At 37.4% G+C, this 14593-nt stretch overlaps 1 protein-coding gene across 3 annotated transcripts in view; it reads right to left on the minus strand.

Moving 5' to 3' along the window:
• Positions 1-5819: 5819 nt before the first annotated feature.
• kif5ab (kinesin family member 5A, b) overlaps positions 5820-14593 on the minus strand; it is a 92135-nt gene continuing 83361 nt past the window's right edge. Inside the window, exons 27-29 of one of the 3 annotated variants that reach the window (XM_034694662.1) lie at positions 12720-12747; positions 12070-12182; positions 5820-10252 (exon numbers count right to left, since the gene is read on the minus strand). In XM_034694662.1, coding sequence (XP_034550553.1) covers positions 12083-12182; positions 12720-12747 — 128 coding nt within the window. In that variant the 3' untranslated portion in view covers positions 5820-10252; positions 12070-12082. Of the gene's footprint in view, positions 10253-10578; positions 11477-12069; positions 12183-12719; positions 12748-14593 lie in introns of those variants that run through there. The other 2 variants (XM_034694672.1, XM_034694679.1) reach the window with 2 other exon arrangements.

Here is a 14593-nt window from a genome sequence, read left to right on the forward strand (position 1 = left end):
GGTCATGAAAGCCACAGTGAACCTGTTAACCTTATTCGCAACAATCTGAATCCACAAGTGGCACATTTCTTGGTTGCAAACTTGGCTAAAGCCATACTAGGTCACTGGGAGAGAAATAACTCCAGGTCGTTGCCCCATGAAGAGCATTGGCATCACTACAAATAGATCCTACAAGCTTGAAACTTTAAACCCAAAGTGGAAAGTCTGAATAAAGTGAGTACCTCTGTGATAGGTATTAAAAAGGCAGAAATCTTGAACCATAATCAGAGATTAAATGAAATCATGGCTCGTTGCTGTCAGGTTGCCTTATGCCAACAAAGCATTAATGTGCTAGATGAGTTTTAGTCCCACGAAGGTGAGCTTTCCTTTGTAATTCCAAACTGAAGAGGTGCACAAACTCCTGCGCTGAATACAGAAACAAATAGATCAGGGGTTTGACCGATAGTTACCTTTCCTGCTTTATCATAACAAGAGTGTTATCAACAGTGATTGTAACCTCAACCTAAACAACCTAAACAAACGATAAAGCCTGGCTGCCTGTCTCCTGCGTAAGTTCACACACTACATATCAGATAGACAGAAGACTGACGGGGAGATTGTGATAACTCCACAAAGAGGTACAAGACCCAGAGTGACCTGGTTTTCTAATCCCTGCTGTTTGATCACCCCTTAGGAGGAATGTCAATATAGCAGATAAGCTGCGCATAGATGTACAGATTATACACTGATGAATGGATGATAGAGAATAGGATGACGAACAACATGTGTATGTGTGGATAAACTCTTATGCAATTGTACTTTGAATGTGAAGGGTTACTTGAGGGTGAAATGGGATCATGCTCGGTGTTTAGGACAACAGATTTATGGGATTGTCCTCTTTTTTGTTTGGTCTATTTAAGCCTCTCTGACTTCACTCTTTGGATACAATGAATAACTTAATGTTTGCAGAAAGTTGTGATCTGTACAAACTGTAGCTGCTGTTTCTTTTTTTATAGGAATTGACAAGATAGTCAACTGCTTTACAAGAAGTTATCCTTTCATCAAATTAGCTTCCCCCAAGAACTGAGAATACATGTGTATATTTAAATATCCTATAGGTCAATTCATGGTTTACTCAGCCCAGTTAATCCCTTTGATGATTAGTCCTGTATGTGTGTAAGCAGTGTTTTCTGAAAGAAATCTCATCCTTGTTTATTTAAAATGAATATTTAGCATAAAAACAAAGGCTGTTTCAGCAGCATTCTGCTAATTGCCTCACCTGATGCCTACCCTCTGGCAAGGTGATAGTTGTACGATATGATTAGAAATAAATAATTAATCTTCTCTCTAAGGGTCTAATTTGCTTTTAGATGCCTCATATAGATCTGTATTAATTTCAGACTGTTTCATTACCAACCAAAAAACCCACACAGGAGCTTTAATTTTGGCACTCAGTATGGACAAAGAAGCATGTTTTATCTCTGCTATTTTTGACCTGTACATAAAAAATGTGTCATCACTCGTTAAGAATCTTAAAAAATACAACAAAGGCTGTTTCAGCAGCAGCAATTCCAGACATTATTTGAATTATTATACAAGTTAAAAGTCATTACCACTGGAATTTGATGAATTAGATTACAATTTCCATTTGGAGGAGGTAAAGTTAAGGTGATCACAACACAAAAAAATGTATAACTTCATCATGATAATTTGCTCTTAGTGGTAATAAACAGTAGAGTCTGTTCATCAGTGAGCTTTGATCTATTTTTCCTGCTGGATCACTTCCATCATAATATGTGACACAAGTTTTCAGCAGTCACAGAGTTTAACCATTTTAACACAACTTATGCATTTCAATACAAAAACTCTGTGGAAACCACAGAATTCCACTGATAAAAGTTAAAGGTGTCAGTCTAAGATGTGTCTAAGAAACATGAATCTTTGTCTCAGATTCATACTCACACAGTCTTGTGGCCTCAGGCTCAGTCAGCAGTGCGCAAGCTGGGAGGGTCTGATTCAATCAATGCTTCCCGCTAAGAGAGAGCTGCTGGAGTGTTTTTAAGTGACTCACAGCTCTTATGATTGTGTCCTCTCTTTTCCTCAGCTGCTTTTTTGCACTTTGGACCTTTTGGCTCATGGACCCTGGACAGGAAAGGCCCTCAATTGTCCAACCCCCCCCTTCATCTCCTCTGCTGAGTGTATGAGGTCATGCTGAAAAAGTTTGTCATAAACTGTTATTGCAAAATGAATCATTGAATTGGTTTATTAGCTTCCATGCACTTTTTATTTGGCTTATCTGAAAAGGTTTGTCTGTTAAGGTACACAGTCCTCCAGGTCAAAGGTTTCCTACAAGGACTTACCAGAAGTCAAGAAAAACATCTCAAATTCTGCTGCTTTCATTTTAGCATTCAATATATATTCAACAAAAATCATGTTTTGCTTTAAGTCATTTTATTTGGATGTTTGACCTTCACTGTACTTAATAAAGAAGAAGGAAACGGAGGGTTTTCAGAGCTCACCTTGAATCAATGAGGGAGAGGAAGGTTTCACTTAGCTTATCTATACTTTGTGCATTTCATTATGCATAAGATCATCCAAGATTTAAAGGACAGTTTGTTCCACAAAGCCATAAACACACTGAACTCAACATGCCAACATGCACTGACCAGGGGCGTGCCCAGACTTTTATGACTGGGGCACTGACTAGGGGTGGCATTTGAGTATACTTGCTACACTGCAAAAACTCAAAATCTTGTCAAGTGAAATTGTCTCATTTCTAGTCAAAATGTCTTATCCCTCTTAATTTAAGATAAAGTTACTTAACAAGTAACATTTGAGCAAGATAGAGGGACTTGTTTTAAGACATCTTAAATATCTTAAGTCAAACAATCTTGTAATGATCTTGTTAGATAAAAATATACATCCTGAAATGCACACAATGAAACACCTACCTTTGAGCATAGCTGACTTATCCTAAAAAACAACAAGGCTGAATATTAGTATATCCAGCTAACAATGAGAAGACATTATATCTCAATATGCTCAAATTAAACTTTGTAATCTTATTTCAAGTACAAGATGGTCTTAAACCTAGAGAATTCAGCTGTAATACAACTCAAATTAAGGTGAATAAATCTCAAATGAAGAAGTTGACATGTGTATTAGTGCAAAAATCTTTTTTGATTGAAAAAATACTAATTGTTAGCATTCCTGGCTTATTCTGAGACACTAAGCTTTAAAATACTGGTAAAATATTGCTTAGAATAAGTTTTCCCTGCTAATTTTAAGATCACAGTTTTCTAAATATTACGTCTTATTTTAAGAAATCTTACCAAGCAAATTTTCACTTGTTCTATTGGCAGATTTTTTTGCTTATTTCAGGGTAGAAGTACCTTTTTTTTGGAGGGGCATTTTTTCTAGTGTATATTCTAGTACTCCATTTTATAACTTTAAAAAGTAACATTACAGAGAAGCAAACTGATATATTCTGCTTTATTCTTCGAAATTTAAAAAAGATGTATGCTGAGTCTCAATTTAAAGTCATAAAATTACAAAGTCAGCAATAAGCAGCCCATTGCAGCATTAGAATTTAACTAAAGTCCAACATCTGATAAAGCCAATAGCTGGTTATAGTTAAGGATTTTGGGGTGGTATCTGTGGTGGCCAACCAGATTTCAACGGAGGCCCATGCTACCTCTGGCCAACCCTCTGGACACACCCTTGGCATTGACACCCATCGACCCCTCACCCCAAAATACCCAATTCCATGGTACAGTGCACCATCCCCTCTTCTATTACCCTACTTCCCTCATATTGCATTGTAATTATTAACATTTCAGTAGTGTAATATTTTGTTGTATTTCTACCTCTACGTTATATATTTTTCTGGTGTACAGTACACTTTTTATCGTGAAAAATTCAGTATCTGCTATGCAGTATGTTTTTTCCTCCTTTCTTCACTTGATTTCATGCTGTTGTGGGTGCCTACATGTTGTGCACTTCAAAGATGAAGCATTTCCTTTTTTTTGTACACTGTGTGATGACAACCAAGACTTCTCCTCTTCTTTCTTCTTCTACATACAGAGAAGATGAGATTACAGAGGAAATAGCCACTTGTTTATAACTTCAGTATGTTTATCTATCAGATACAGGAAGTCTAGTCATGCCTGATGTAATAAAACTAGATGAGCAGAACGAGGGTAAAGGTAATTCACTCTAGTTAGAAGCCATGTTGGACTCATTTAGATGTTAGTGGTCAATGACATCATGAAGGTAATTTTGTGCCAGAGTTACAGGCTGTCCACTCTGTTTGTTTATTGTCCTAATGTTTGTGTATTAACCTTTCACTTGGACTGTACTCTTTACAAACTAAACAAATGCTATTGAAACTCTGTTTAAAGTAGTACTTCTCTACAATGTGTGGGGAGGACACAAGCAAGGGAAAGGTAACAAGTATAAACAAATCTTTGTCTCTGCAGTTATTTGTGTCAGAGATATGACACAGAGTACATTGTGTTTTTCTACAGTTAGGGTCTGTCTGTTCTTTACATTTCTTTTCAACTTATGATTTCCATTTTCAAGAGAGCGGACCTGATTTTGGTACAACTTTCCCTTATATTGGAGTTATAACAACAAACTCTACTTTTTGTACCATAATAAATATTTGAGACAAAGTTATTTTTCCCCTTGATCCTGCAGGTCAAAAGAAAATCCTAACATTTTTATTTGCATCTAGATTATAAGGATTTTTCACCAACCCTCCAACATTTTTTAGAAACTGTTTTAATTCAGAGGATCTCCAGACATTTTGATATTCCATACAGTTCATGCCTATTTTGCCCCCCAGTCCAATAAATGTGTAATTAGAGTTTCTTGACTAAAAAGTCAGCCTGCTGTCTATTAACAGTCAATGTTTCACTAAAGAGGATTTTTTGCAGTGGGATATGAGAAAAAAGCTGAACCAGCAGTGTGCAGTTAATCACTTGGTGTGACGCCTGCTCCCCGTCGGTCGTTTCAGACATTAAAATGAACTATGGAAGTATTCACTCTTTCTTAGGTCATAAAGAGATATTAATTCAATATTAATTTCAGTCTGTTTCACATCCATCCAAAAAGTCCTCCCAGGAGCTTTAATTGATAATAATCGGATTATAAATGTGTTCCTTTGCAAGGCTAGAGGGATACTCGAACACATTTCATTTTCCCTACAGATATATGCTCAACAAGGGGGTATTATGTTAATTTTCAGGCTTTATATTGTTCTTCTGATAGCTTTGTACTAGCTTTACATGATTTAGTGCTCAAAAAGTAATTTTCTTACTTCAGACAGGTGTCTGTCTGAAATGCTTCAATTTAGCTACTGTCTCTTTAAGGCACTTTAAAGCACTCCGGAATCCTCCTCCACCATTACCATGCTACAAAGTTGTTATCATTGAGCTAACCAATGTTTCTCTATTTAAAATGGCAAACTATGAAATATGTCAGTATGTTTTGGACCCCAGATCTGGCCTGGAAAGTTTGAAAAGGAACAAAGAACATGAAAGTGTTTTCTTATGCCCTTAGAAGAAGATTCAGCATTTGGTGATGTTACGATTTGAGCAAATCTCATGCACATAATTCCCGTGTGACTTTTTGAACAAGCTGTTCAGAACAGCCTGCAGTCTCATTCTGGGATTACTCCAGCACACGTTAATCTCACAATTTGGAACTTTTCCCACATTTCGTGTTGACATCCAACACCTTTTCATATTTATTTGTGAAATACGTTAAAAGCATAATACCACCTCTTTAAAATGCTTAAAGAATCACACATAACTGAACTAACAAACAAGACAGAGTGATAATCATATGTACACAGGATCATCTTTATTGAAAGGAGTCTCATGAGATAACAGTACTGTTTCTCAGCGGCTACAGAAGAAAGTACTGCATGCACTAAGTCACACGCCATAAACAGACCAACCAACGCACAAATGTACAAACAAACACAGACATCTTGCCTCTGTATATTTTAAACCGGCCTCCCATTCTTGTCATTGTTTTATTTCTGCATATTTAGGCTACATTTTCACACATTATTTACCTTGCCAGAATATTTTCAGATGGGTTACAGCCACCATAAAACAAACAATAAGACTGAAAACAAATTTCACACTCAATCACCCAAACAGTTACAGCTCAGTACAAAGCCTCAGTGCATGTCAGGAGAACAGTTGTTTTCTTTGTGGCTTTTATTGACAGAAAAGGCCGTTCACATTCAACTCATGGTTTCTATAGGTTGTGCAAACACACTCAACTTCAGTGATAATGCAAAGTTTCAATAGTTCAGTGACCTTTTTTCCTCTTCAGATGTAATCAATTGAAATGCAGAATTACATACTCTGTGAAGGGTTTGAAAGGAACAAAGAGGGATAAAGAAAAAAGAGATAAAGTGCTTCATGTATTCATGATAAGCCTCGATATAATAAGAAAATACTGTCTGTTAGTAATACTTTAGATTGCAGCTTCATTTACAATAAAATCTGTTTAATAGAGGGTATCAATGAATCATTTACAGGGTAACCACGTTGAACACAAAGTGGATAGGGACAATAGGGGAGGACTACAAGATGTTAGGATATAAAACAAATGAGAACCTTAGAGCCTGGTGCATGCTTACTGCAGCACAAAAGCTGACATGGCAAAAATGGTATCATCGTTTTCTTTTGACCCAATTAGATGAGTCCCGCAAGGTGTTGTTACTCTGCTGTGAATCTCTGAGGAGAATATGGTAGTGGTGCTGATATTGAAATTAGTTTTGATGCATTTTATGAGATCATATTTCAACAAAGAAGTAGTTAATAAACGTCATACGTCACTGATGAAAAAGGATGTGTGTAACTTTACATCAGTATTAGCTGCTATAAATCAATTAAGTCTTTGATGAAAGATTCAAAAACACTAAAGAATCTGATGAAACATAAGCTGAAAATAAAACCAACGTGAGATAAAAACCAAGCGACTCTTTTTAACTGTCATGTTGTGATATTGTAAAATATTGTGGGGCAAAATACATATGTTCTCTCTGAGAGATAACATGATAAAAATATTTTTTTTAAAAGCGTCTGGGTAGTTTGGATCCTAAAAAATGGCCACTAAACTGAGGACTTGCTGGTCCCCTGTCTGTTCAGAGACAGGATCTGTGGGGAGCAGAGAGTGGGGGGGATGACATGCAGCAAGGAGTCGAATCCAGCCTCCTGACCATGTGCTTTAACTGTGAGGCTAACCAGGCATCCCATAAATTCATTTTGTTTACCCCTTCATGAAATTCCTCCCTCAAGTCTAACCTGTAAATACCCTGCAAGTGTTTCATTGGTACCCCATATATACACAATATTAACACTGTATTTGGAAGTAAAAGAAAATACTTTTTCAAGAAGATACAGCTCCTGTTTTCTCTCAGGCTACACACACACACACACACATACACACACACGCACGCACGCACGCACGCACGCACGCACGCACGCACGCACACACACACACACACACACACACACACACACACACACACACACACACACACACACACACACACACACACACACAGATATGCCTCCATTGCTACCCTTGACTCTCTCACCCTGACTGGCTGATCAGGATGTAAACAGAGATCTTGTGTGCATGGAGTCAATCACCTTATCTGCTCAGACTGTACCCAAGTAATATAGAAATTGTGATGTATCCATATTTAGGGGTCAAAGGTCATCACCTCATTGGCTGATGAGATGCAGTATCTGTATGAGTGCATGTGTGTCGCAGGGAGAAGACAGGACTGTATCAGCTCTTGATAACCTAAAGTAACCCCTGATACATGTCTCCACCTGATCTTATATGGACTACTGCAGAGCAGCGTCCATAAATGACTCAATGTCAGTCAGGGCTTTGGTTTCATTCTGATGTGGTTCATAAAGAACCGTATTAAGTTTGCTCATCTCTGAAACAAATTCACTTTGTAACCATATCTGCATCACAGTTTTCATTCAGGGACATATCAGTGGAAATCTGAAATCCAAAGCATTCCTCAGTGTCTGAAACAAAGTTAACATTTACACATCACAACAAATTAAAAACTCAGCCCCAATAAATAAAGCATGAAAAGCAAATAATAAACAACATTTAAGATAGAGCAAATGATAAATAATATATTCTTCTTTTAAACTTGCAGTATAAAAATAGTTGCTACACAATTCTGTTTTTTTCCCTTTCTGCCATGCTTTTGGTTGTCATGACAATGACTGAATATCTCACTGATGATCCCTAACAAGCAAATCTATCAGGGATGATTTACAGCTTGTAAGTCTCTGTATAACAACACAGTCAGAAATCACTTAACACTTGATGAAGCTGATTCTCAGTCCAGGTCACACCGGTGCAGTGAAGCAGAATTCATGCAGGCAGATTTTTATCCTCTGAAGATCTGAATGGTTTATTTCAAACAGTGCTCAAACCAACTTCCTCATTTGTCACTACTCGCTTCCTGCACCTGGTGAGATCATGCCACCAGAAGAGTCGTGTGAGAGTTTCTGAGGTTTTATGAAAAGAGTGAACAAAAAGCTTCTGAAGGCTACTTCTTATGGGTATATTTGGTTTACAATAAGTCAGATTAAAACATGAGAAAAACGTTATAATATTTAAGTATCTGAAAAACATTCTTCAAAGAATAACAAAATACAAAAGTCTTCAAGACTTTTATTGGTCTCTGTATAAACCTAATTTTTCTTTAATTGATTTTAGCAAAATAATCAAACGGTACAAACACTCTATATTAAGGCTTCGCCAATTTTTCAAAAACTGCAGGTATAGTTGTGTATTTTAGTTGATATTTATTATTCTAGCTAAAATACATCTAATCTAAATACTATGTTACTTTGACTACAGACACTATTTCTAAGATGTTATATTTAAAATAACAGTTTACTGCATTTCTAAGGATGAGGGGAAAATATTCACAGAAAGCAAAACTGCTTTTAATTTGTACAGAAACTTCATGTAGTCCTCATTCCTTTTATTGTGAAAATAGTCCTTATTCATTTTATTGTGAAAATTTTCCATTAAAAGGCAAAAACCAACAATGAATCTAAAGCCTGATGAATAGTGGAGTGTTCCTCTGTTTCTATGTTCCTCTGTGCAATGATTCCCATTGTCTCCAAAAGCCATCAATGAACCACACTGCTGCATGGGATGACACACTTTTCATTTTCAGGAGTTTGGGTACTGCAGTCTTTTTTTATTGTGCACAAAATATATCTTCCTACAACAGTAAAAACTCAGCCGAGCAATAAATGTCTGAAATCATGGCTGAATATAGAACAGAATATTTGTTTGATATCAAACATTTTGAAAGCCTTTTTTGGTTACTCCTGCTCTGGTCTACAGAAAACAGCTGTTTTGGGCGTAATGAAAACAATACATTCAAGGGTTGCTTTTAAAATGTATGTATTCTTTTGATTGGAGCCAGAAAGCCATACACACGCTGGGCAAGTATGGACATTTGAAAGAAAAACAGAGTAGAGCATTGTTGGTTTTGGTCTTTTCATAAGATTTGTTGATTCGTATAACTCAGCCTGTTCCACAGCTTACAAGACTTCATTTCCTGTTTACACTGACTTTCTTTACTTTGCCTGTGTTAGAGTTCATCCTCACACATTTGATGATCATGTTTCCTCACAAGCTTCTCTTCAACCTTTATTTTATGAGATTAGCTGAAGACCAACATCAAAAAATCTACATGCAGTGTCAAAAGTATAAATATTAGCAAGGTGAGCTCAAAGTTCACACTGTTTTTGTATCAATATGCATGTTTTTTTTTTAAATATAATTATCATGATAACCCTCAACTGAGTGTTGAATGTACTTTCTATACACTGTGATCCCTGATCAGGACAAACAGCACTTCCTGGTGGTTACCTACAGCACTGCACCTTCCTGCATGTAGTCTCATTGTTTTCCAAGTCATGGGCGAGGACAGGCAGCATTATGGGAGTAAGCTGCCAGGCCGGAGATTTGAGATGCAGTGTTTGCCACATGTCCCACTGATATAAACATAAACCCTGTATCGTTGTACAGGAAGGAGGAGGGATTGAAGAGGAGCAAGCACAGGGAGGAAAGAGAACACAGGAGAGGGAGAGAGGATTGTTTACAACAGGTAAGGGTGGGTGAGGGAGGAGAGGCTGAGAGGACTGTGATCAACTCCATGCAAATTTACAGAAGAGGCCTCAGAAAGAACATCTGCCTGAAAAGGGAGAGAGACAAATACACACAGACAGAGAAACAGAAAGTCAGAGTGAGTGATGGCAGAAAAGAAGAGACAGCAGCCGTGAGTCATGCCAGCACTGCCAGAAGGAACACATCTCCAGTCCTTTTATTTCTGGTTGTCTTCACCGAGAGTAAGTTGTGTTTGGGAGCTGCACAGACTTCTCTTGGGCCAAATTTAGACTTCATTGGATGCAAAGAATTCAGCAGCAGTGTGCAAAACTTTTATTTACTCTGTAGCTTTATGACAACATATGGAGCTTGAAAGGTTTGAATAACTTTCAGTAATTCTTCATATACTGTATATCTTATAAAGCATGAAGGTAGTTTTAAAGTTTCATAGAATAGTACAAAGTAAACAAAAAAGTGAACAGTGCTGCAAAACTTGCCTAGACAGTCCTGTTCTTAGAGTTATTTTTCTTGTTCAGTCTCAGATCGAGGTATATTTAGTCTATAAGTGACTCCCTATAAATAAGAGTCAGTCCCATAGGCTTGCTGCTAGCAAAGTGTCTGAGGTCTGCTCCCAACTCAATATGTTCACTCTTCAAGATCTTACATTAATTTCTGCATGCAATAGAAACATAACAATGAAATATACATTTCTGCAAAAAAGTTGGCAGAGTAAGATTGACAGAACGGCCCTGCTATTCTAATTATAAATTCTGTTATAATAACATGTATTCAGGCAGAGTTTGATGAGCAGCATGTTTGGTTAAGCCCAGGATCTTTATTTAACTACATGACCTTTTTTCCTGTTTATTCTGACATGAGCCAATCATGAAAGAATTAATGTCAAAACTGCGACTCGTGGTAAAGAAGAGCGCTCTAGTGTTAGTATATGTGGAATCTGACATTTTCACCATTGGCTGTATTTGTGTAAGCAGTGCAATTGGTTCTCACAGTCATATGAATTCAATCTATGCAACACATGAATTGACAACAAATGGATTCACACAACTCAAATATCTTGTGCAATTTTAAATGGCTAAAAACTTCAACATTATTGAGGAAACAGGTGAAATGTAGAGATGATCTCTTCAACAATCTTCACCTTGAGATAACATTCATCTAAACATCTAATATATAAAAAGATAAACTAATGAGGGGCTCAAAGGTACAGTGTGTAGAAATGTGAACATTTAGCAATATCTAGCGCTCAGATTCTTGACTTGCTCACCCCACATGTTGGTGAAGTGACGGTGGCCTTCAAGGACAAAAAGCTCAAGTCATGCATAATAAGTATGATCCTCCATTTGTCAAGTTTTTATCATCAGAAATGTCTATCAGTACAAAAACGCATCTGTTTCTAGTTTGTTCTGTGTTATTGTAAAAACATGGTGATGCATAATGGCGGCCTCCATTGAAGGGGACCCACTCGTATGTAGATATAAAAGGCTCATTCTATGTTAACAAAATCAAAACAATTTGTATATTCACGTAAGTATACTCTAATTTAAACATACTTACAAATGTCACATTCCATGTCAACAGAGTCAGTTCTGCTAAATGTCACTAATTATATACACTGCAACTTTACTTCTCCTTGATTTTAAGTATTCTTCTTTATTTATGACTTCTACAGTGTGTGATACTTACAGATTATATCACATTGATTTTTCAGACTGCTAATTTATAACTGCTTTGTATAATAAGGCGTTACTTGTTAATTGGTTGTATTGGGATTTGTTGGTTTAATGACTCCTCTCTCCTCTGTGACTCCTAAGCCTGTGTTCTCTAATGAATGTAATGAACCATCTCTCTGAATTTTTTTTGGGGGGGGCGGGGGGGAGGACTTACCTGCTCTGGTTTATTAGCTGGCTGTTGCCTTGGGCTGCAGGCTGTAGAGTCTGGCAGCGTCCTGATTGTCACAGATGTCAGTTCTGGACACAGAATTCACATTCAGACTCATGCTACCAGACACATCAGAAACACAGGCAGCAGCAGCAAACATCACCGGATTCAGCACCAGCAGCATCCAGAACAGGAGGTAGGTGAGGAGGAGGAGGAAGAGGATGCGGAGGGGCAGTGGCAGTGACAGCAACAAGGGGGTAGCGGTGCAGCAGAGAGACAGAGCAGTGAGGGAAGCACATCAGTGTATTACTGTAATTAAGCAATAGGCTCAGGGGGATCAATGCATGCAAGGTAGATGTGGCAGTGCCATACTTTAAAACCATTTTTGGAATTCACTGATTTTTATTAAAAATATAGAAGGTTTTGCAGTAATTGCTTTTAGCTGCATTTATATAGATGTTGACAGATGATTAACTCTTATCATAAGTAAATATTATAGAAGCCAAGCTGTAAGCCAAGCAGATGATCCAATTAAAACCCTACATAAGCTACAGCTCAGAGGTTTCTTCTTGATCCACACAAGAAGTCTGCAGTAAGTCAGCAAAAATAGAAGCAGGAGCTTTTTACAGTGAAATAAAAGGGTGCAGCAATCTTACCTGTTGTCATTGATATCTGTGATGTTTCCTGTGGACAGAAAGAGGTGCATGAGGAGGCAGGCAGGTGCACAGTGAGAGGGCTGGTGATGTGCTATTACAGTGAGCAGTGGGATTTTCACAGATACAAATGTGTTTCACTAAATCACCCAAAGCCATCAGAGATGAACGACTTTGGAAAAAGCAGCTGTATAATGCATTGCCTCTGAGACAAGATGTTCTTATAAAAATGAGCGAATAAAGTGTCCATCATTGCATTTTAAAACGACCCCTGTGTGCATTTCACTGATCTGCTGGGCAAAGACACAGAAAGGTTGGAAAATAATAGTTTTGGTGAAAGAAACCAGTATTGACATTCAGACAGAGTATCTGTATCCTTTATAACCATGCACCAACTTTGCCTCTCCCTGAAGTGTTGAAAGCACAAAATAATACGCTATTAAATATACATGTAGGTCATTTTCAGCTGTTTAAACAGTTATCAGTGCTGCTGTTGTTCTGCAGAGGTTTTTAGTTGAATGGCTGCAAGAGGGTGATTGGGAGAAGAAGGTCAACATGGGCTGTATTGCACTACTTAATGCAAGCCTTAGGCAGACATGCATACATACATTTTATTTAATCTGTTTTGTGATGAGTTGATTTCAGTTGTTTTCTCAAGACCTCCATTTATATTTCTCATTATTTAAGGGTAACAGAGCTGGTGTTCCCATAATAACAGATTTATTTATCTTATTACCTGGAGCTAGCAAAGCTTTTTTCTCCATGATAACAGGATCCTGCAAGAAAACAAGCTTTACTATCCTGAGATAATGAGAAACATACGATGAAATTTTGAGACAACAACAGAAATTAACTCATTGTTCCAGGGAAAAAAAAAGATTGTGTCTTTATAAGATTTTCAGATGACGGGAAAAAAACTGAAATTACTTGTTACAAGAAAATAGAGCAAATAAAATGTATGGATGCATGTCAGCTAAGGGCTTCCACTGGATAGCTATCCTGACTAGTCTTATGTCTAACCCCATTAAAGTGCAACAGCACAGCTAAAACGCCTCACCAATTACACTAATTTTCCAGTTATTTTAATGGCATGTCTTATGGCAAAAGTCTTCCAACTCCTTGCACTTAGGTCAGTCCTGGAGGCCTTTTCTTTGCCTCAGCTTCCTCGACAGCAATCTGCAATATAGTCTCTCAGCTTTACTTGTGATACCCAAACATGTCAAGAAGATTCAGCTGCTCTCTCTGACACTTGAGAAGTCTATGTGAGCCTATACATTGTTATTCAAAGAAGCCAGCTCCTTAATTTGTGTGCTCTTTACCTCAGTATGATGACTTTAAAATTATCAAAAGTCCTCATCCTTGACTGGATTATGACGCTGCACGGTTTAATCTCATAAGAAAAAATAAAATCTTATCCTAACTTGAACTGTCACTGCGACACCTCAATAGAAAAAAAAAAAACAACCTTTGGTGGTTCAGGTTTTGCAGAGCTGTTTGACTGAGTTTAACACTTCCCCGTAAGCTCTTATTGAAATTCATGACACTGAGTGGAATTATATCCAGGAGTGAAAATAACGAGGGGTGTTAAAAAAAAAAAAATCCTCTGAGTTTGGCTTCGAAATGCATCACTGTATTCAAGCCTTTTATTCCAAACTGCTGTATGTCTGTTTTGGGGGGCTGAGTAAAATAAATCTAAACAAAATAAATAAACTGTAGCAAACCCTGGTAATTTCAATCCCTAACAGTCCTTAAATATTTACAAATCTCCCGAGAAGACTCAGGTGGATTGCTGCCAGTGCTGAGCATGACTATTTTCCGGGCAAGAAGAGACAAATTTGAGTGTAATTCCCTGAATAATCTTATTGGCAGGGGTAGAA

Source organism: Notolabrus celidotus, chromosome 1 (assembly GCF_009762535.1).
Source record: "Notolabrus celidotus isolate fNotCel1 chromosome 1, fNotCel1.pri, whole genome shotgun sequence".
NCBI classification, from domain to species: Eukaryota; Metazoa; Chordata; class Actinopteri; order Labriformes; family Labridae; genus Notolabrus; species Notolabrus celidotus.